This window comes from Vollenhovia emeryi, unplaced genomic scaffold (assembly GCF_000949405.1).
Source record: "Vollenhovia emeryi isolate VEMERY1.0 unplaced genomic scaffold, V.emery_V1.0 DF939177.1, whole genome shotgun sequence".
Lineage (NCBI taxonomy): Eukaryota > Metazoa > Arthropoda > Insecta > Hymenoptera > Formicidae > Vollenhovia > Vollenhovia emeryi.
Genome location: NW_011967189.1, coordinates 1,061,100 through 1,084,321, shown reverse-complemented (window position 1 = coordinate 1,084,321; position 23,222 = coordinate 1,061,100). Strand labels below are relative to the sequence as shown.

General features: G+C 39.6%; 1 protein-coding gene across 1 annotated transcript; it reads right to left on the bottom strand.

The window, feature by feature from the left end:
* Positions 1–776: 776 nt before the first annotated feature.
* LOC105563370 (EF-hand domain-containing protein D2 homolog) lies at positions 777–18,858 on the bottom strand. Its single transcript, XM_012014919.1, has 4 exons — positions 18,459–18,858; positions 6,522–6,669; positions 3,494–3,628; positions 777–2,944 (listed from the first exon to the last, which is right to left on the bottom strand). Exons 1-4 carry the CDS (start codon positions 18,626–18,628, stop codon positions 2,810–2,812), a joined length of 588 nt encoding a protein of 195 aa, XP_011870309.1. The 5' UTR covers positions 18,629–18,858; the 3' UTR covers positions 777–2,809.
* Between the last annotated feature and the right edge of the window lie 4,364 nt (positions 18,859–23,222).

Sequence of the window (23,222 nt, the reverse complement as noted above, 5' to 3'; positions counted from 1 at the left end):
AGATATTAAAAAAAAATTCATGTTTCAACGAATATATAAAAATTTCTACAAATTTCTATTTCAATTCAATTTTTGTCGTTATTTATAGAAATATTTTCCACAAGGGTATCTTCCTTTCTTTTCCGTATCTTCTATTTCGATTTGTAAAACAGGCATAATTTACATCCCGCACGCGTACATTGTGTATCTTTGTTGGTCATTTAAATATGTTAACTGATACATACTATTAAAATACAATTGTGTTCTCCTTGAAGGCACTTTTTGATTTATTAATTTGGAAACTAAAACTGAAATGACACATGACTTTTTTCTTCCTCTGACTTTATGCGAATTCTGAAATATGTATATATTAAAATACAAATATTCTCTCTGAACGCACGTTTTTAAAATAGAAACTAAAACTGAAACAACATGACTTTTATTCTTTTTTTTATCTCTTTGCATTTGTACTCTGAAATATACGTATATTAAAATACAAAAATGTTTTCTTCAAATGCATATTTTAAGTTTACAATTTGCAAGCTACAAATAAATAAAATAACATGATTTTTTATCTCTGCATTTGAGCTCTGAAATATATTATTATTTCACATGCATACGCAGAATAAATTTTAATAACATGTAAAATAAAGTAAAGAACTAAATAAATACTACACAAGCTTCTTCCTATTTTCATTTTGAGCTAAAAAAATTAATGTAATATTTTATTAAGTTTTTATGTGTAAGAGAATATTTTCCTGACCCCAAAAACACTTATATTAACAATGACAACACGATGCAGTTTTCATAATTTTAATATAACTCCATCATAAATCAGCTTACTGATTTATCAGTAATCTAATAAATTAGTAAGCTGTAGGAATTAATCAGATACATAAGCTTGACGCATCAAAATAAATCTATTTACAATCTATAGCTTACACAGTTTTTTACAATAGATGTCTTGTGATTTACTAATACTATTATATACAGAATGTGTCTCTAAACAAGTGATGTATAATATAATATAAATATAATAAAAATTGAAATACAATATTTCTTAATGCAAATGCAATAATAAAAAATTCTGATAAATTATTGTTACGATCTTGTTATAAGAAAGAAATAGAAATTGTGCTATTGGCGCTAGGCAGGCAGGAATCATATACCTGTTGCAATTATAAAATTTTGTACTCATTATCTTAGATATTTTAAATAAAAAACAAAAGATTAAAGACGAAGATTAAAATAATAGCACGCGATTAAAGAACGCTGTAAACATTACAATATATTCTGGACACATTCATAATCTTTTAGCCTAAAATTCGAGGATCTAAAAGGTTTTCTTGTTACCTGTGTAGTGGTTTCACACTTATCGCGGCCCACTTATCGGCGGAATACACAAGAGTTATCTTTTTATCAGTCCAAGTCTAAACCATCTGTTGGAAATACAAATAGAATAAAATGCAAATCAAAGTAGTTACAGCGTGAATCCGCCGCCAATAAATTTCTACGCGTTTGTGCCGTACAAATCGAGTGATTCAATTTTTTTAATTAAACGAACAACACGCCTAGATATAGCTATTGGTTCGACATACATTCGCACCAGCCGCACAAATATACAACATATCTACACGCATATTTCTCTTACGTTATACGTACAATAGTACCGTGCGTGTCGTTTAATGCGACAAAGAATTCTTACTTAATGAAGAGAAAATAAGACCCTACAAAATAATCATAATTATAATAATAAACCTTAAGATACATTCGCCGACATACGTTAAGCCCTATCGAAGGCTCAGCAGTCACTAATGTCGTCCTTTCTTAAATAATGTAAAGTCGATATCAATTCCGTTCTCAGTCTACTCATCACATTCGATAACGTTCGAAGTTGAAAACTTTCGATTCGACAGTCGTGTGATCTGTGATAAAAAAGCAGGCCAACTATTTTATTATATTGACTGTTCTAAACCTCATTGCAATTCATCCTTGAACATCAACATTTGTGTTAAACAACATTTTACGCAATTAATCGTGCTCTTCAACGTTTGTTAAACATTTTACAACGAGATATCGTTATTAAAATTGCTATTGAAACAGCAAGTAGAAGTCTAGTTTGCGCGCTGTCCAACGTTAAAATATATCCCTATAGGATAGATATGTGTTAGATATCAACCGCTTTCGATAATGTCCGATTTTCCGTGTAAAATTCACGTATGCACGATCGTGTGTTACTTTTTTCCGTGTAACAGTGTGTTCCAAGTACAATAACCGCTATTACAATATAGCGTTAAATCGCGATGCACGTGCAGTAAGTAACTAATAAATATAAAATTAAAAAATTGGACTACGGTCCAAGAAAATGAATTTTACTTTTGCTATTGCCGCTTATAATGAAATCCGCAGATCGGACGTCAGCGTTTACTGCATATTCGACAACGAAACTGCAAAAATTCTACGTAGTCTTCAAATTGGCAATCGAAAGAGTTAATATTTCGCTGAATTTTTAAATTTTGATATCGTTTATACGTGCGGCAATGCAAGGATAGAGACGGCGGGTGTAAAATTCTTCTTTCGCGCGTTAACAGCACAGGAAATTATACCGCGGGTTAAATTCTCGCTTCGAATTCTTCTGACAACTGCCATCGCGATCGAACCGCGATTTCACCTCGGAGCGCACTTAAATGGTTTATAGAGTCGCTCGTTGGCGTCGGATATCGCTTCGGCGGCTGCGAGCATCGGAAATAAACCTAAACGACCCAAGACAATCCGTCTTTGCATTCCAACGAGCGAATCGGCCGCTTTCGCTCTCCCGTGATTTTCGCAATTATTTGCCGAAGATCGCGGCTCTCTGCCGGAATTGCTCTCGTCTCGCTGCCTTTTCTTCCTCCTCCCGTTTCCGCTCCTCCTGCTCCATACGAATCTCGTCCTCGAACTTGGAGGACTTCCGCAGCTGCTCGATCTACGAAAAAGACAAAAGAAAAATAAACGAAATGTAACTTACTCGAGTTACGCTTTTACGTCTGTATTTTTTTCTTCAGCGCGTACGATATGCTGAGGAAGCTCTCTGGGCCACGTGTCACTCAGGATTGTGTGTGCGTAAATAGGAAATGCGTATTGCGATAACAGCCTTGACAAGATTTGATAAAAAACTATATTTTTTTAGGTATTGGCTGTGAGACCAATAGTTACTAATTTTTTTACAGTAACGAAGAACGAAACAACAGGTTCTTTTTTAATTTTATCTATTATTGCTTGTATATTCTTATACAAGCAATTATTCTTATATTTTAAATAATCTAAATATATAGACAGTACATAGTTACGTAAAAATATAACACAGCTTCTAAAAGAATAGCACTAGTCGTTATCAATTTTTTAAGAAATTCCGATTTCGGAGTTTTGGACCGATTAATACGAAAGTGAGGCTTAAACGTTTGAGAAATGTATTGAAAAAAAAAAACCAAGAAAGATTCGTTTTCACGAGAACAGACCGAGTGTGAAAATATACCTTGGCCTCGAAGAAGTTCTTAGCGCCTGTAACACCGACCTCGTCGACATCGACCTCGGTGAGTCTGGCCAGCTGGCTCAATCCGGAATCCTGTTCTAATTCGCCGGCCCGTGCTTTACGATAAATCAGCAGGAACTGCAACAAAATGTAATTGTAATTACACTGAACAAGTAAATCGTAGTTGCAATATGGTGAACTTCGCCAGACTGGACCTCTGACTTTCAATTAATTTTCTAGCTGCTTCTTTCGAAAATAGAATTATCGACAAAGAATCATAACCTGATTCAATTATTATTTTTGAGATGACAGCTATCCGAACACAGTCATACTTGTACAGAACAATTTTTTGCATAAAATACACAAATGTTTCATCTGAAAATTAAAGAATAATTAAATAAACGAAAACATTCCACTTTAGTTATTGCTTGGTCCCTTCACATTTCGATAACGGAATTGTCGTTTCCGCTAAGAAGACTTCAGGTAACAGATAAAAAAAAGGCAGCCAGGTAATTCGTCAAATAAATGAATCGTACGATTAATCGCGATCCGCGAATCGCGACATTTATGAATGTAAGGCGTGACGAAAGGCAAGGGGGTACGTGTCGCGAACGTTTTACGGTAATTCATATCTTGATGAGTAAGAGGAAGGTGAGTAAGCCGGGCAATAAACTACTCGGGTATCGCGCAATGAATCACGGCGGCGAACGACGAGCGGGGCGAATCGTGCGTGCACACATCGCGTATGCAGGGTCGATTCGCGTGGCGGGCTTTGTTCGCGAAATACGGAATGTCACGTCCGATTGTATGCACGCGCGTGCATTACGTACCGATTGCAAGTCGAATTCTCCTTCGGGTGGCACGTGACGCCCGTGCACCCGCGATTTTACTCGCGGCCGTATCGCGCGGTAGTTACGTTAACAGCGAAAGTTTCTGCCGCGGCGTTTCGCACGCTCCGGTGTTCCGCGGGCGTGTTGCAAAACCGTCGGTTCTCCACGATCGATTCCGCCGCGCAATATCGTCAATTGCCAGGACGACGATTGCGAGCTTCATGGAACATTTTTAGAAAAGATCGCGAGTCCAGCATTTGGTGGACGATATCGCGCATCGTATCGATAATTTTTTCGCGGCTGCGTTTTTCTTACATGTACAGGAAAGTCCCCCTATTATAAGATAGTTTCCTAATATAAGATAGCGGAGTTTATGCCAAATTAATAGGCATCTTCTGTTGGTTCCACCATGAATTAATTACCCTCGGAGTGAAGTCTATTTAGTGGAAACTTGATCGTGTAATCGTTGCGAAAAAAGATTTGTCATTAAGTTTGGGCGTTGAAAACCCACCATCTCATATTAAAGGACTTTCCTCTAATATTTCAATTATAAATTTCAATTAGACGTTAACTTTGGGAGCATCGCTAAACTGACAAATATCCAAAATGAAAAGTATAATTTATACAATTTAACTCTTTCTTATACAAGTTACACACTTTACCTGTTGACGTTGTATAACAATAAAGGCACAACTCGAAATAATGTTTCTAGCGTGAAATTTGTTTTCAGGAAAATGCTTTTAGTTTTGCACATTTCTTTTTTTGTAGCACAGGCAGTCTTTCGACGGTTTTTAAAATACTTGATCGTAGGTGACCGAAATAGAACTACTTCAACGTATCCTTTCTCACGTACAGCTATGCTTGGAGAGTAAACACGATCGTATACCCAGCGAGTGATACGTACACGCCTATTAAACATTGCATGGGGTCTGCTATTTTTACAAATAATATATCACCATACGTTTGCCGTAAATAAAATCTAACAAAATTGCCTTTTTAAAAAAAGGTACAAAAAAGGCCAAGTATACGCGTAGAAAGAACAAATATATAATTAACAAAATTTTGGTTAAAATGTACTCAAACCTACCTTCTCTACAAAAGGAATGATATAAACAATTGCACCAACTATAAAAATCGTGTTAAAATGTTATGTCCAGTGATTATAGAAAATACCATTTTATATAGCAAAAGTTTTCAGCGTATTGTTTTACATACCAATATTAGATGCATATTATACGTTTGCCGTAAATAAAATCTGCGAATCTAATCGAAAATGATATTTTTCACTCTATTAAGATGAAAAGAATAAACATAGAATACAAAATTTGGCGAAGATTTAAGTACTGTTTAAAAATTAAGTGAGCATCTAACAAAAGCTTGAAATCTTATATGACAATTAATATATCTGCTCTAATTGTTTGAATTATCTATGTATCTACACTTGTTCAAGTTCCTACGAAATAAAACGAATGTTCCGCGAATAAAAATTGGCAAACGTTAAAATTAGGAGGCGCGCGTTTGCAACGCCTCTCGAAATCGTGCAAGGCGCACGTGTTTCTCGACGGGCGAAACTCTCCCGCACAAGCTCTGCACGCGGTGAAATCTATTTCGGTTCAATACTTTTAACCGACCACAAGCGGAGTTGCGAGAAACGCTAATGCTGGTCAGGGTGGCGGCCGTACAGACGTTATGTTTGCGCCGACCACATTTGGAGCCTCTGATGGTGCGGAGTTTGCTAACCTAACGTTTCCAAATCATTTGTCTATTTTCAAAATCCCATCTTTAAATCTTTGAAGTTTCGACGGAAATAAATTCAAAGACTCTCCGATGAATTATTATAAAAGTTTTAATGAAAATAATACGTAAAAGCAATGGATATTTGTATTTCTTCTCTCGCAAAGAATTAATTTCTGTTCATTAATATACCCGCAAACATCGTTACCATTGTTATCAGCTTATTGAATCCATTACAATATCATTACTGCGGATTAGTACAGAATGTTTATGTCATGTTCTTCCTGGCATTAACATAAACAAACTGATTATGATAATGGATTTTATACATTAGCAGGACTCCTTTTATTTCTTCCAAAAACGAGAAGAACGATTCGCACATTATCGCTGCATTCAGCAGTCATTTATATTGTTTGTCAGCGTGAAATGTTAGAGGTCTCTCGCGAGATCGGTAAAAATAAACCAACCTCACGGAAAGATATGCGACCGTCGCCATCCTCGTCGACCTCCTGGATCATCGCCTTGAGTCCGAGATGCGTTTGCGGTGCACCCAAAACTTCCATCATTCGCTTCAGTTCGGAAAGATCGAGATAGCCGTCGTGACCATCGTCGAACCTGCAACGAGCATTGACGAATACAATTAGCAAAGTTTTGTCGTGTTGCTTTTCCTCTCGAACTTCTTAAAATCTCCCTTTCCTCAAGTTTTCAGTCAATAAGCTTACGAAGCTGACGCACCCTCAGAAAGGATTTCTGTTACTGAGACAAAAAATATTCTCGACGCATTTATATTTCTCACAACCTCATTTACTATAAAACTAAGACAATATCAAAATAAAATCAATAATTCTTATTCTCCTCTATCGAATTAAAAAAGATTGACTTACTAGGTATATTGAGACGAGAGTAACTTTATATATTCTTGCGTTTAGAATGAATTTTCCGTCCATCTTACAACGCACGAAGTTGGCACCACGATATTCGACAAAAGATGATACATACATAATTTTATTCTAGATTTTAGAATTTTTCGTTTAAGATTAAAATATTCCTTTCTCTATAATAAATACGATTGTCGCTATATCGATCCTATTTTATGATACATTGAAGTGTAATAGCATTGAATCCGGAAATTTTTTCTGTGGCTGCGAAATACAAAAGTATTCTGGAAATAAAGCGCGAGGTTTTAGAATCTTATTTCTTGTCCGATACTTCGAAATGATTTCATTTTGTATTAAAATATGTTTTCCATCCTGAGTTTCTCGGGCATAATTGACGGAGTATTTGGCATTGAAAATTACTTGAGGATAAAATTATCGATCCAAGATACGATAGGATACTCGCATTAATACGGTAAAGTGTAAATCTGTTCTGCTGACTGGCGAATATCTTGCCACGACCTCCTTTCGCTGCGTGAAGTGGCATTTTTCAACGATTGACCTGCCAATAAATCATCGCGGTGACGGTAGTCAATGAGACACCGAGCTACGTGTCGCACGCGTGCAGTCGCCTCTGGTTAATCAGTTAATCACAATACTGCGCGCGATTTAATCGCCGGTCATTGAATGCGTTTGCACGAAGAAACAGGGAAGAAAAATTTAGGGCAATGTCGTTATTGTCGAACGAGGCACGATTATTTAAACGAATCTCTGCCGGAAAAGTCGGTAGAGATTGCTTCAATCGTTGCCGTAACAGTCTTTCTATTTCACAGAATTCGAAGAAGTGTTACGATGAAATAGAAAATGGCACAAGTTTTATCCAAGTTTCTTCTATCTCTGTGACTCAATGATTCCGCGCAATAAATAATAAAGGCGTGACGTGGATTAAAGGTGGAAGCTTACATGCAACTGTAAATGGCAAGAGATAAGCTCACGTAAAAAAAATGGTACAAATTAACATTTTATTCAATACAGAAGTAATTTATCTAATTTTTTTATAATGTAAACTAAAAAATGATATAATTAAGGAACCCAAGAAAAGTTTAGTGAAATTAAGTTGACGTCGTATTTTAAAGGCACTCGATTAAAGAATTTTAAGATATAATTATTCGCAATGATGCCTGCAAATATGATGTTTTATTCGTTGGCAAATTAGTTTAGCTTACAATGTCTTTTGTCAGTATAAGGTACGATTTAGAAAAAGAAATTGATTTAACTGAAATAACGATTTTAATTGGGGAAATCTGTCTCTCGACTCGGTTTTTCTTCGACAGTCAAACATAGAGATTGTCTTAAACTCGGCTGTCATTAACATTCGCAACTTTCTTCGCATTTATTACAGAGGCCGACGTCTCGTTGGCCGCAATGTAAAAGGCAGTACATTTAATAACTAGAACGTCTCTTGTAGAAAGCGGACAGAACAGGTTGACCAAGATTCTTTATCTGTAGAAAAATTTACATTTTCCTTACACGTTACCTTAGCCATTTAGCTGCCGATTCACCTGCCGATTCGACACACGCCGCCTTCTTTCTTCTCCAGACTTTTCGTACGCGGCTGCGTACGTCGCGCCGCAAAAAAATTCAGTCCGGAATAACCACGTGTCGGCTGGCATTTTAAATTATTACGCGTTGTATAGCGCCGTAATCGTAAATGCAAGGAACGATTTATTCCTACGACGCTTTCCCCCCGACGTAATCATTGGGGTAACTGTTTGACATTATTAGTCTCGCTCTTTAGTTGCGCAAAAAGTTGAAAAAAATGTGGGCGTGTGTACGAGCTAAAGGTTAAGTGGATCACGTCCCCGGTTGTTGTTAGAAACAACGAGCCGCGCAATTTTATCTGCAATCGGCGAGAAATGTCCTGTAATCTATGCAGCTCTCGCATGCACCGTGAGACAAAATCAATACGTGTCTGACCGAAATTATCAAATTAACGAATATGATATGCGCTTACATCATTAATTAAATGTTAAATTAGTTCTAGCCCCAAAATGAATTCAAGCGCGGAATTAAAATAAAAAATACATCTATTATTCATTCGTTATTATCATACATGATATTGTTCTGTTATTCATTCACCATTCACAGTTGCGATAAATATAGAATAATTAAAATATATTTAAACAAATAAAATTATACGGAAGATTTATTTCATTTTAGCGGCGCAGATTTTGCTCGGAGAACGTAATTGTTTCGCGAAGCATTCGCGAAGGAGCGACAGGGCTGGACGCAGACGAAAGGAAGTGTGAGAACCCCTTGTGTCTGCCTATATCAATCAGTCTGTATGTTTTAATTATCGGGGAGTGTTTAGACGTGACGAGAGTGAAAACGATCGGGGGGAAAACGTGGGAACGATTGTCGATATTCAAATTCGCGCGAGTCTCTCGGAGCAGGATGTCAATCTTACGTGCCGGTAATTTTCCGCTAGCGGAAATTCGTGAAATCGCAACTTTCTGTGAACGGGATGGAAAACGTCGTAGCTGGGGCACGTCGAATGTTCGATGTTTTATCGAAGCGCGCAGAATCGAATCGTTTATTCTTGTCGCACAGCCGAATCGCTCGAGGGTCTCTGCTGGGCATAAAAAATTTAAGCACTAGCGTACGAAACATTAATAGAGACGCTTGATAAGATCTTAATCTCCCGGTGACTAATGGCGGATAACTAGATATTTATTTAAGCTGAGCTAGAGATCGAAAACGATGATAACTTTCGCGAACTAAAATCACCGATGGAATCTAAAACGGTGTAAAATGCCGAGCCGCGATTGGCGTAGTCCGTATGTCGTGTCGTAAATCGATAGAGAGCGATCATTTGATATTATATAATCGGCCTATATTGTATATGACGAGACGTAACTATCGCGGGTTAAAGACCACTTGCACGGCGAACCGGTTCTCATAACCACCGTGATTAACGAGCTCCCATAAAAATCAACGTGGCCTGCATAGAAAAAGCGTATCGTTTAAGCCAGTTCAGCAAGCGGAGTTGTAATTCGCAACATTTTTATCTTCTCAGCCTTGGGCTTGACAATCGCGAAATTTGTCACGTCGCTGTACCAGCCACTTACTGTATTTGCCAGGATATCCGCATACTTTTATCATAATCCTAATTAAGCAGGACGTTGAAAGATCGTCCCGCCGACATTTTCGAAGTTCGTTAGAGTGTAGAAGAGCGGGACGTTAAAGGAAATTGCTTCCGCATTAGTTAACGACGTTACTGCGAGGCGCCGGAAATTGAAGCGATGTAGGCGGGAAGGCACCTGGACGGTAAATCCTTTCAATCAGGAGGAATTGTAATTAGTCTGCTGGAAAGGTCAATATTTTGCCAGGATCGCGCTGTTTCGGGCAATTAAACGTTCTCGAACAAGTATCTATCGCGTTCATTAGCTTTATGAATATATGCATACTGCACGCTGGATCATAATGTAACTGTTATTGCAAACGTTACGGCCGTTGTAACGTGTAACAGTTAATTTCAGCGTTATTGTATGACGCTCCTCATTGCCAACATTAGATTGAGAGACATTGTAGCGAATCGCGATTGAAACGTTTCTAATTTTCTCTTTGCCATTATCAGAGGCAATTATGCAGATATTAATAGAGAAATTTATATCATAATAATTTGATTGAAGCCGCTCTTCTTTTACTCCGCTTTTACAAGCGTTTAGTATCAACAAGTAGTCCCTTTCGCTCTCTCGCGCTCCTTTTTCCTCCTTTCTTTAGAAGTTCAGAGAGATTTCACGGTGGCGAGGTTCTCGAGCGAGTTCGAGAGGCGAGTTCGCGAGGCGAAGGTCGAGGTTGCATTTTTATAAGCACAGTAAAGCGAGATCGATAAAAGTGGCAGACTGAGAAAGATGAAAGTGGTACTTAGATACGTGGGAAGAGTACTATTAAAATTAACACTCTGCTATATATGGAATATATTTAATAACGTTCTCGTCTCCTTTTTAATCGACAAACGCTGCTCGACGACGCATCAATATCTGCCAATTTAATGCTTAAAATCAATAGTGCGCGTTGAATAATAAATTCTTCAAGAAATATTATCAAAATAGATTCATAAACGCACGTTGCTCTTCGTGATTTTATTTTCGAACGAGAGCCGAGAATACTACGCGCTATTTTCGACTGCGAATGTCATCGTTGCATCACTTTATTATGAACGACTCGGTGCAGATCGTCGCTCTCGGTTTTATCAAGATCGCTCCGTCGGGCAGTTTTAATCGGTCAAGTGAAACGCGCTCCAATCAACGTGGATTGTGCGCGGGGCGCCCACGTAAATGCAACGCGATCGTTACCACGTTAAATGTGTCACGGATTTGGATTGACTTTGCGAAAGCTTAATTAAAAGCTCCGCGCCACGAGGGTAAATAGTTGAAAATTTTAACGAATTTATCTCTCGTTATCTCTCATCAGTTTTACAGAGTCAAACATAGTTTAATCCCTGACATAGTTTACATGTGGTACACATGTTTCTACGTCGTATAGTTCGCCTCGCGCGTTATCAGCGCGCTGATATCATCCTAAAAGGGAGAACTTTACTTTTTTATTATAATATTTAAATTACCACTACTGTGCGAAGAGAAGGGGACGCTCTATTCATGAATTTTCATGCGCAATTCACGATTCAAAGAATTTCTGCGTAACGCCGGGAAAGCGGTGCTTCCAGCCGCCTTTTCCGCCTTGCCTTTCCTTCCATTAACTACCGCTACAACGTGGTAGCGCGCAATTATCGCAACGTAACGACACCGTTGCGCTTCTGATCTCGTTATCGCGGTGCCGTGATATCGCGATCGTTCCGCATCGGACCGGCTCGGCGGCGAGCGTTTCGTTCTCCGCGTTTCGTTTTCCAGGAGTAGCTCGCAGGAAACCGGGTCAAGGTAACACGCGATGTGTCCGCCTGGTCCCGTTTATCCTTGTTCTCCAAGATCGATACGGCGGCGGTCGGTCCTTCGAGGAGCGACGAAAGACGTCATTGCGGCGACGAATTGGCGACGTGCCGAGGACGAGGACTGGCTTGAGCTTTTTCTTCAACCTTGCCGAGATCTGCAGCTGTGATTTCTTGAGAAAGTTTTGAGAAGATCCGCAGGCCCGAGCGATCAAACCGAAAATTGCGATAAACGATATTTTGACGTGGGAAAACAACAGTCCTGTTCAAGGAACGTATTCTCTCGATTTGTGTAAATCCCAAACTTCCTTGTGTAAATCCCAACACTTTAGTAAAGGAGTAACATAGTTTTTTTTTGCTAATTGTTACTGTACGAGATTGCAAGCGACAACGTTAATTTCATGTGTGTGAAATGAAAGTCGTCCCGATTAATAAAATATCGAGATTAAATTCATACTTTGCGCTTATTCCGAAAGCCTGAGGTTTTCAATAGTTGATTAACATCTCTTGTTAACCATCGCATTATATCGCAGGTAATAAATGCTGCCTTTACCGTGCAAGAACACGTTATCGTCCCGTTTAAGTGAAGAAACGCGTCGGATGTTTTTTTTTCCATTCTTAAAGCTTCCGTCTATTCTACAATAACTAATTAGTAATCTTTTCTCTGCGAGGCAGCAACTATCTTAGTATGTGAGATTGCGGGGGAGGAAGGGGGGGAGGAAACAGATTAGAATTCTGCAAAGCCAAAGGAGTCACGACGCGCATTGTGAACCGTGAAAGCATCTCCTAAACGGGGATAAACGCCGTCCGTGAAAAACACTGTGCCTCTTCCCATCAACGAAACATTATTTGAGACGTCTAACAATATCGTTGCTAGGAATACCGAGTGCCTCCCGTCGCTGCGAGCCATTGAATAGATTCTTATGCCGTTTGTATATTCGGGACGCGCGATTTCTTCGAACGACCATGAGGGATAACGGTTTGCCGTGCCGATGCAGGCGTCTAAGGATTAGCCGAACGTTTGTGAGGGAACCGAACAAATGTAAGACGACGTGTATTAAAAATTCCTTATCGAGACGTTTCTAATTGTTCCCTAACGCCTAATCTACAACGTGCTCTTTGCGTCTAGAAACGTTTGGTTTTATACAGGGTGGCTCATTTTAAATGATCCGCGCAAATATCTCTTCAACTTTGTCTGAAACATTTTTTGATTTGCCTAATACTTTCTGAGATATTCTAGAGAAAACTTATAACTTTTTCAATTTAGTTTATGATATCTCGATAACTGTTTAGCGGAGGGAAAAGTAGTACAGGACTTTTTTACTTGACTTAGTCTCAGGGATATGCTGTTGCAATAGTGTTCCAATTATTGAAAATTTTTGTGTATTGTAACATACACAAAATTTACATACGCAAAAATTTGGCGGGCGTCTCACCAATTCGACAACTGAGGCAAAGTCGAAAACCCGGGGTTATATTTTTCGCAATCAATTTTCTGTATTATTAAAAATGCCAAGTATGGGCAAAAACACTGACGTTGCCGCACAAATTATTTAAGCGTATTTATTGGCTGCAAAATAGAATGTTTTTAGACGCAAAGAGCACATTGTAGATTAAGCTTAACCAAATAGCCCGGGGAATCGTATGCAGTACGTGAGAAGGTAATTCTGCATAAAATATTCCTCGTGAGAATGTTGGAAAAGTTGCGAAAGTTTTGAGATTACAATACAAAACAAACTACTTCGTAGAAGTCGTTCGACGGAAGCGGGATGTTCTTTTTTTCGTGGTACTCGTTGCCTTTTGCGCGGAGTTATCGATTTCGAGAGTACGTAACTTGAATGCATGTATGCACTCACCTACTTCAACGGCGAAAGGGTTAAGGTCATCGTTTCTCGCTTACACGTACGTACGCAGACGAATCGATCACACCTCGCTGTATCATTGCAATGGGGAAAGTTAAAGCGCGCGCGTTCAATCGAGCCGCGGAAACCTCGACTTTCGACCTCGCGCGAGTCGCGGCGCAGGTTGATAGGAGCTTCTCGATAAAGAGTACGAACGTATTCTTCTATTCATGGTTCTCCAACTTATCAAAAGAGTAGACATTATTAACGTGGAGCATTTAAACAATGTACAGGCAGATAATTTCCAAATAACAGGAAGTAGAATTATTTACGTCGAGTATCGGTTCGCGTGCATTGCCTTTTGGATGGGAATTAGGTAAATCTTTTCAATTAAATGACCGGAACCACCGCATTCGGCAATAGTACAGGATGGAAGGGTCAACCGGGACAGCGGATGTCACGCCGGCTTCCAAGCTCTTTAAATTACTTATAGGCTAAGCGGTTAATTGAGACGCGAGTCTTCGGTCCACGACCCCGACCGGAGGGTCAGCCGTGGGGTTCGGATTTCGGGTTCTCCAACCAGCTTCCACCGAATTCCCGAGGAGGAAATTCGTCGGGAGTAGCGAGCCCGACGAAGAGCCACTTTCGACTCTGTCCGTCCCCGGTACAGGAAATGTTGGATAGATAATGCAACCGCAGCCTACGTGAACGCATCCGAGCGCTATCGCGTATCACCGAACTAAAACCGCAGCGAGACGTATATTTAGTCTGGTCGCCGATAGAACGTCTGGCCGATGGATATATCGGGTTGCTGACGAAGAAAATAATTATTTACGTTCCCCCCGAACTTTATCGGGGCACGAGAAGACACGTTCGTGTCGGATCGTCGATGCAGCAGACTCGACAGCCAGGCTTTTGCTGTGCTCGCATAAACAGCGTTCGCGAAATTTTCTGCGTAGTATCAAAACCTGAAGTCCAACCGATCCGAGAGATTATTAATGAGCGTTAATCGGGAATCGAGGTATTTTAATCACGCGATAAGCAAGCGACACGTTATGCTAATATTTTGATACGTTGTATACATATATACGCGGTGCTCTGCCTCGCAAAACTGCAGCCGGATTGGCTACCAGATACCGATTGAACGTTTGACTTTTCCTTTCTGTTTAAATACCCGCTAGGGAAAAGCCTCTCGAGAGCATCACGAGAGTTTCTCTGTTGCCCGCAGCGCGCACGTGCGTATCTTGCGTGCGTGCCGCGATCCGTCATCCGGAAGGACTGATGATTGTTGTGCGCTCGTGTCGAGAAGTCGTCCTTGTCTTTTCGCCACGAAACCGGTTATCTTTGCAACCTCGGGCCTCGATAAATCGTAGGCGACATATTTTCTCCGAAATGCCTGCGTTCCCTGTCCTTCCCCCCCCCCTCTCACATCTTTCACTCTTTCCCTCTTTCTCGTTGCGATATTACTGACTCGAAATTAATATTAAATAGTTCGAGCGAAGGGTCAGGGTCACATTTTTAACCCCCCGAGAATATAAATTAAACTTTCGAGTCTTTCACGCATCTTTCATCCAATTACGATGAGATGCTCTAAAAAGAATAATTTTGAAATTATACGTGCGAGATCATCTTTTCGATTTCCGTCTCTTCTCCCATAAATTCGATTTTATTTATTTTTTACTTCACTTCTTAACTTAGCTGTCCGTCATATTTTCTATTTCTCAATTCCCTACGACCTCGTAACAAAGAGCGAACGACGGTCTTGGAAAATCGACACGTGTCGAACAATGTGCCTGCCACGAACGCCGCTGGCTGTAACACCTATTATTCGAGATTTATTAACGGAGAACGCAAGAAACGGAGACGTAGTTTTCCGACGAAGGTGCGCCGAGGAAAAAAAAGGAAATCGCAGGGAAGAATCGTGGAGAATTGCACGCTCGGTCATTACGAAACCGCGAGAGCGCCGAGAGATTCGTGACGTGCATTTCTTCGAGAGAAGAAACGCAAGCTGCACGAAGAGGGCAGACGACCTCGGGGTCCCCGTGCGGGCCCCGTGCCGCGTCCTTCCCTCCCCCCCCTTCGTCACGGTCCCTGGTACCTACGCCCTTTGTGTCCCAGACGTAGGTAGGTATTTCGAAGTCAACGTGGTAGCAGGTTTGACAACGGTCGAAGAAGTTGAGGCGGGTGGCTTCGGGTACTCAGGTACCTACGACTTGCTATCGCGAAGGCACGAACGAACGTGGCACGCAGCGAGCTACTCAAATAAATCAGACACGCATAAATGATCGTTTGGCCAAGCACGGACTATCGGGAGTGCACTGGACCATCGAGAATACATTGGACTATCTGGGTCTTCTGCGTGGCTATTTATAATTTTGCCGCGACACCTAAATGACGGACAGTTTCGTGGGTTCCGTAACGAAATCCGTTATCGCGAGAGGTGAGCGTGATGCGGCGATTAGGTGGCGATGATAGCGCGCAGCGGGTCGTTGTCAGATTAGTTAGGAAATCTCGCGAGACGTCGCGTGTGAGAGGGTTTCGCCTACATTCTAAAACCGAGAATCAGCAAAGAGATTCTAATGAAGACGTACCGCGCGCGCGAGAGAGAGAGAGAGAGAGAGAGAGAGAAAAGCCCGCGGCTCGGCCAGACAACGTTTATCAACATGATGATATCGCGTGCGGTTTAACAGCCGTACAAATCGGCACGGCCGAGATCGTATACTCGAAACGCTTCATCGAGCTGGTGAAAATAAATTCGTATATGTAATAATTAACCCGTCATGACGAATGGCGTGTCAATTAATACGGCAATTCTAAATAAGGACGAATGTGTAATCATATGAAATGAGGTGAGTGTGTTATACAGGGTGTTATGTAATACCCGCCTTGCCTCTTATTTACGGATAGAGCGGACTAGACTAAGTCGAAAAGTCCTGCACCATTTTGCAATTTTCGCAAAAGTTAACGAGTTATTAATTATTACAAATCGCTATCTTAGCCCGGCCTACCACCCAAGCCTAGCAACGCCAATCGCGGGACGGCTGCATCTCGCCGCGAGCTTGAATTGGGCGGTAGGCCGGGCCAAGACAGCGATTTTTAATAATAAATAACTCGATAACTATTGCGAAAATTGCAAAATGGTCGAGGAGTTTTCGACTCAGTCTAGTCCGCTCTATCCATAAATAAGAGGTGAGGCGGGTATTACATAACACCCTGTATAAGAAACAGATATCGCGCTATATCGCTTCTTTAAATACGCCATAATTTCGACGGGTTAAATTGATAAGATCTTTCGTGACTCACTGAGCAAGCGGTGGAAACAGGTTGAATGATATTTCACGATATTTGCTCGGATGTAGAACGAGTTCGCTCGCGATCGCGCGAGCATTCGATTCGAGAGCGTTTGTCGCTAACATTGTTTCGTCTCAATGACGATAGACTTCGTGACACGAGGGAACATTTATCTCCATCTGATTACACATGCGTGTTATAGTCCAGGCTGACTCGTAAAAATAAACAGCTAGGCCGAGCACGCCTATTAAGTTGATAATACTATATATAGCTCCGACAGTCGCAGGTACTTTAAGTGATACATCAAATTGCGACGGTCGTTCGCGTCACGAAAACACATTTAAATTTATTCCAGTGAAGAAGCAAAAGAACGAAAAGGACGAAAAACAGCCCGGAAGTTTTACTTCTGTATTTTATAATAAAAATATGTTACAATTTTACTCTCTTTCTCTTTTTTATAACGCGTATCACATTAATTTCTAGATTACGGCTCAATTACTTGGTCTATCTTTTCGGCTTTCCAACTGGTTTTAAGATGTTAAATTTAACCGAGTTATTGACATTATTTTTCTTATATCCGAGCATTTATTACACCGACCGAGTTTTCTCTACAACTGCTTTATAGTCGGAACTACTCTAGCTTTAATTTGTTATCACCAGCTATTATATTGTATTGTATTTTATTTATTATTTTCATGATTATGTTTTATAATTGCGCTTAATTTGTTACCGCCAACTATTATGTTGTATTGTATTTTATTTATTATTTTCACAATTAAGTTAATTGCACTGATGATGAACCCGAAGAAGGTGCTCGAAGCGTTCGCATTTCTGTAATTTCTGTTTTTATTTCAAATATATTCCTCATTGCGCACGTACTATATATCTTATTTGACTCTAACGGCCTTTTGATTTAAATGATTATTGTCGGAGTTTTTTTACTTAATTTTACAATTTAAGCAAATATATTATAACGTTTGTACGCGGAAAGAATTTTCTTTTAAAATTTACCCTGAAAATCATGTAATCCTGGGACAATGTGGCATTTTGAACAACTTTATGAGAGTTTTCTGAAATTTTACCATACACTTTACTAGTAAAATTTCTAAACACTCATAAAATTCTTCAAAATGCCACGTTGTCTCATGGTTACATAATTTTTAGGATAAATTGTACAAGAAAATTCTCTCGGTGTGGGTACATTTATAATAATAATATTTTACTTCTCGTTATTAATACTGTAATAATACAAGTAATAATAAAAATGTATTATTCATTACGATTTTTTAACATCCCTTTCATCCTATCAATTCCTTTTTTTTCTGGAGCAACCGAGTGTTTGGAGCATCGAATTAAAGCCGCGTCGCCGCGGCGTTGTTGCCGGCTCCGATCTGCCGTTATTGATATCTCTCAATCACGACGCACATACGCGAAAGAAAAAGTGATCACCTGTTGAAGGTCTGCTCGTACTGCTTGATCTCGCGGCGCGATAGCTCGTGGAACTCCGTGTAAACGTTGACGAACTTGTACTGTTTCTTCACCTCTTTGCCCTCCTCGAGCTCGTCGTTGATCCTCTGCCGTCTGCTGAGCAGGCTGCTGAGCTCCGCGTCCGCCGGCATGATCCTCGATCCTCTCGATCTCGAATTCTTCCGAGTGAAGAAGCGACGCGGGGGGGATTCGCGTTAAAGGCGTGAGGGACGCTCTTTAAAGAGACCTTACGCGGCACGCGGTTATCGTGAGTTAACAAGAGGGCTGTCAGGGGAGGAACGCACACCTCTGCGATCAAACAATCCGCGCGCCGCGGCGAGACCGCATGTACTGACGCGGCGTCGAGCGTAGGAGCGACTGGTAGCCGGCGCCGTCAACAGGCAGTGCCGTAGCCGCCGTCGCCAAACACGTTTTATCCTTCGAATATTCCTTTTCCTACGAGCCTGTCATGCCATGGAATTTCGAAAGCGCGGTAGCGCGATCGCGCCTCTTTCAAGCGCGAAAGTCATTAGAACGCGTCCCCGAGAGTCAATTGTCACTGCGTATAATTGTAAAACTGTTCTTAGAGCAAGAAGCAGGGGAGGGGGGTGGCTAGCGGTTATATCTCATGTCTACCCTTACACAAATGTTACAACTGGGAACGAAAAAGCACTGAACAATTACTACAGTTCGGTAATTGAATTATTAGAAATTACTGGTATACAGTAATTTTCTAATAATTATTTCGCTTGCATTTCTACAGTGAATTTTTCTTCGATATTACACGCTTCTACTTGGAGTAGTAAAACGGATGACTTGAGACGTCATTGCGTCCTTTTCTTTCTTCTTGCTTCGAGGAGAAATCTCAGCCGATGTCTAATCCGATTGGTTCATGTGAACCATGCTTGTTCGAGATTATTAAGTTATATTTGAAGAGAACAGAAATTGCAAATGCCGCGGAAAATTAATTACGGAACAAAATTATATATATACACGTAGATGTATAAGTTGAGAAAATAGTTTCTTTGAAATTTTGTTTATCGTTAGCAAATTCGACGCTCTTGTATAACGTCATCTGGTTGTTGCGACACCTGACGCCATCGCGGGCTCAAAATCGATACGTACGCGCGTCTGTTCGTATTTTCTCTCGTACCTGCCTCCCTTTCGCAGTCAAAAGATACGCCAACCGTGACAATGTATTATTTGCGAGCATATTAGCTGTTATTATATGCAGCTACGGACGGTGACTACAATGCGGAAGAGATGACAATTAGGACAGTATTATTTTAATGTCGACTTTTAAACCAGAGCGGATTTCAGTCGAGTTTCCTGAAAAATGCGCTAAAAGTCAGCATAAACTGGCGATATAAGTGCAAATCGCAAAAGAAATTTCGACACAAATATAAACGAGCGTGTACATACGTACAATGTGAAAAAGATAAACGTAAGTATATTTTACTTTTTTTAAATAGAAAGTTGCTTACTAAAAAATTACTTAAAAGGATCCTAAGTCATCTGTTTTACCAACACAGTCAAATATAGTTTTTACGCCTGTAATTTTTTTTATTAGCTTTTATGCACAAAATAATACTAGGATAAGTTGCGGACCGCATAGCAGAACATTTCCATACTTAAAACACTCAGTTCCGAAGTCTAATAAGAAAGATATATTGGTGATATCTTCAATTTCTCTTCATTTTTTAATATAAAGTCGACTGTCCCCGGTTTTGTCTTTATGCGTACTTTAATCGTGTGGAAGAAGTTTGCAACTTTATAAAGCCAATTTCAAATTTAGTTAAAACTACGAATTGAAAATTTTAAATACCAATATCTTTTTTATTAGACTTCTGAACTGAGTGTTTCAAGTACGAAAATGTTCTGCTATGCGGTCCGCAACTTATCCTGGTATTATTTTATGCATAAAAGCTAATAGAAACGATTACAAGCGCAAAAATTACTTGTGACTCGAAACGATACACATTGTATGTATGTGAAAATACTTTATCGACAGTGGAAAGAATTTTATTTCACATAGAGCTACACGTCGCAATACAGCGCCACTAAGCACGTGACGTATAAGCATGTGCGATTGGCGAGTAAACTGAAACCGGAGTAACCGGCCAGATAGCGACCAGAGAGAAACCTGAGAGCGACCACGCCGGCGTTTTACTTGATACCGTTTCGGGAGACTGTTTTGCACGCTCTTACGCCCATTTTTATTTTTGATATGAAATGAAACTATTTCATTATATTTTTTTGTTTTCTCCTCCTCTATAGGGACGCCGTCAACCGTTAAGTTATTTAGCGTGGAACTATTTTATTACGCATTTTCTGACTCTGCCGATAACATTTCTACTTGGTGCATGTCTGTGCCAGAAAGAAAACTGAGAGCGGCCCCGTCAGAGGTTTAAGCCTATCACACAATGCCTGACAACAGGCAATAGGAATAGAGAATAGAATTTTTGACGTGTTGGATTCGTCGGAAATTTTTTTCCAACCAATCCAACGCGTCAGAAATTCTATTCCCTGATCCTATTGCCTGTGCTTTCCTATTGTGTGATAGGCTTTACTTGATACCGTTTTTGCTCGGCTGATTCCAGTGCCTTACGCCCATTTTCATTTTCGGAACTATTCAGCTACATCCATTTTCAAGCACTGCTGATAAAGTCTCTACTTGTTGCGTGTCCGTGCTACGCTATTTTTCAAGTGGGTAATGCACTGCTCAATTTTGGTTGTGTTCCGTGCTGCATGCTTGAAATCTCGGTAACACAAGAGTGTTATTGAATTTTTATAACGGGAGTACTCATTGATATTAAACTAAAAGTGGATATGGATGTCAAAACAAAAATGGATATCAAACTCCTGTGTTTTTAGTTTAATATTAGTGACGTAATATTGTAAGTTTTCGAAAACAATTTTTACTCTGTACTGACTTTGTGTTGATTTCGTTTTGTGGTCAACATACTTTTGAGTTGCAATGTAATTAAACTTATAGAAGTTTAATTCCTTGAGAAGGACCACAACCCGTATGGCCGAAACGTGTCGAATTTAAATAAATAAACCATCTGCCAACCTAAAGTCGTTTAACAATTCTTTTTATCGTTAACCAACTACCGGCGATTCACATTCTTTCGTTGCTGACATATAAATTACATGTATGTATAAATGCAAAATATAAAAATTTGCTGACAAGTAGCGATTACTCTATTAATAACGGAAATATATAAATGTATATACTTTTACCAAAAAAATTTGTTTACTCTTTGTTGTGTAAATACTCGTTTGTACACGATGAAAAATTACAAAATAATGTCAAATTTACACAGTCAAAAGCATTAAGCAGTTTACTTATTACATAAGGTAATAATTTTACTTACAAGGAGTAAATTTACTGACGTATGTAAATATAGGTACACCTTTACTAAATGGTCCGAACATTACTCACTATAATACTTGTAATTTTACATGTTATTTTTTTACAGTATGTATATTCATTGCCGTAATAAAAAAGTTTCTTACTCACCGATCCGATGCGCAGCAGCGGAGTTTAACTATACGGTGATCCTGTAACATACAATTATAAAGTTCATATTAAAACAGAGTATTCAAGAAAATGAATATATTAAAGAAAATAATTTTTAAATTATTGAAAATAAACAAGAGAAAGATTAATTTTATATAAAAGAAAAAATATTTACCTTAAAGTTGCTCCGTCGGTGCCTGATGCCTTCCCCAGGCCTCCTCCTCCACTCAGGTTGTCTTCTTGTACACTCGCGAAAACACAAAGATCGTTCGCGCGATTTTACACTTTCAAAGTCCACTTATACACAAACGGCACTCCCGAACGCGACGCGACACGACGAATCGCCGCGCGCGGTTGCGATTCGTTTAAACTGACGAAATAAAAGCGAAATTATTCGTCAGTCCTCGAAAGTTCGTGCTGAAATGAACAAAATCAATTAATAATGTGCTCTCTAAAAGTCGATCGGATTATCACTGAAAACAGTGAATCGATTCGTTATTTTCAGTAATAATCCACCGATTAACTTTCAGAGAGTGTTAGGCCTGGTTTATCATTTTCTGGTTAACTGTTAATATGGAAATTATTCGACTCTCTATACTTTTCTATATTATTATCTAAGAAGAGACAGAGAATCGATTAAACTATGGTCAACAGTTTATTAGAAACTGAAAAATCGGGCCCAAATGGGTGCAATGGGTACCTTTGGTTGTCCCGTCTTTAGAGTATGTACTCTCTAAAATCAATCAATGGATTATCACTGCAAACAGTGAATATTCACTGATTCAGTGATAATGCACTGATTGAATCTTAGAGAGTAACTCTTCGGGGTACTTAAGCCCCTCCACCACGACAAGGTAGTACCCGAGGAGGGGATTATCGCGCGACTAAAACTGTGCGATTACATACATATGTGCATATTTAGAAAATGAATATTGAGTGAACATAAATTAGTGTTGCTATTTAATGCACGGCGTGAGAGAGATTCGTCCAATCGAAAGATTAATTCACACTCGATTTTGGGACAAAATCAATTTTCTCGGAATTTATCAATAATGCCTCATAAACTAATAATCCGAGATGAGCCATTCTTATCTCGTTAGAAGCGCTGAAATCTTAGCTTTCCAACGAGACCAAGATCATCTTGCTACGATTTTTCTGTGCGACGATTTTGACGATTATATCGGCTCGCAATCTCGATCTCGGAAGAAAATCAATTTTATTTT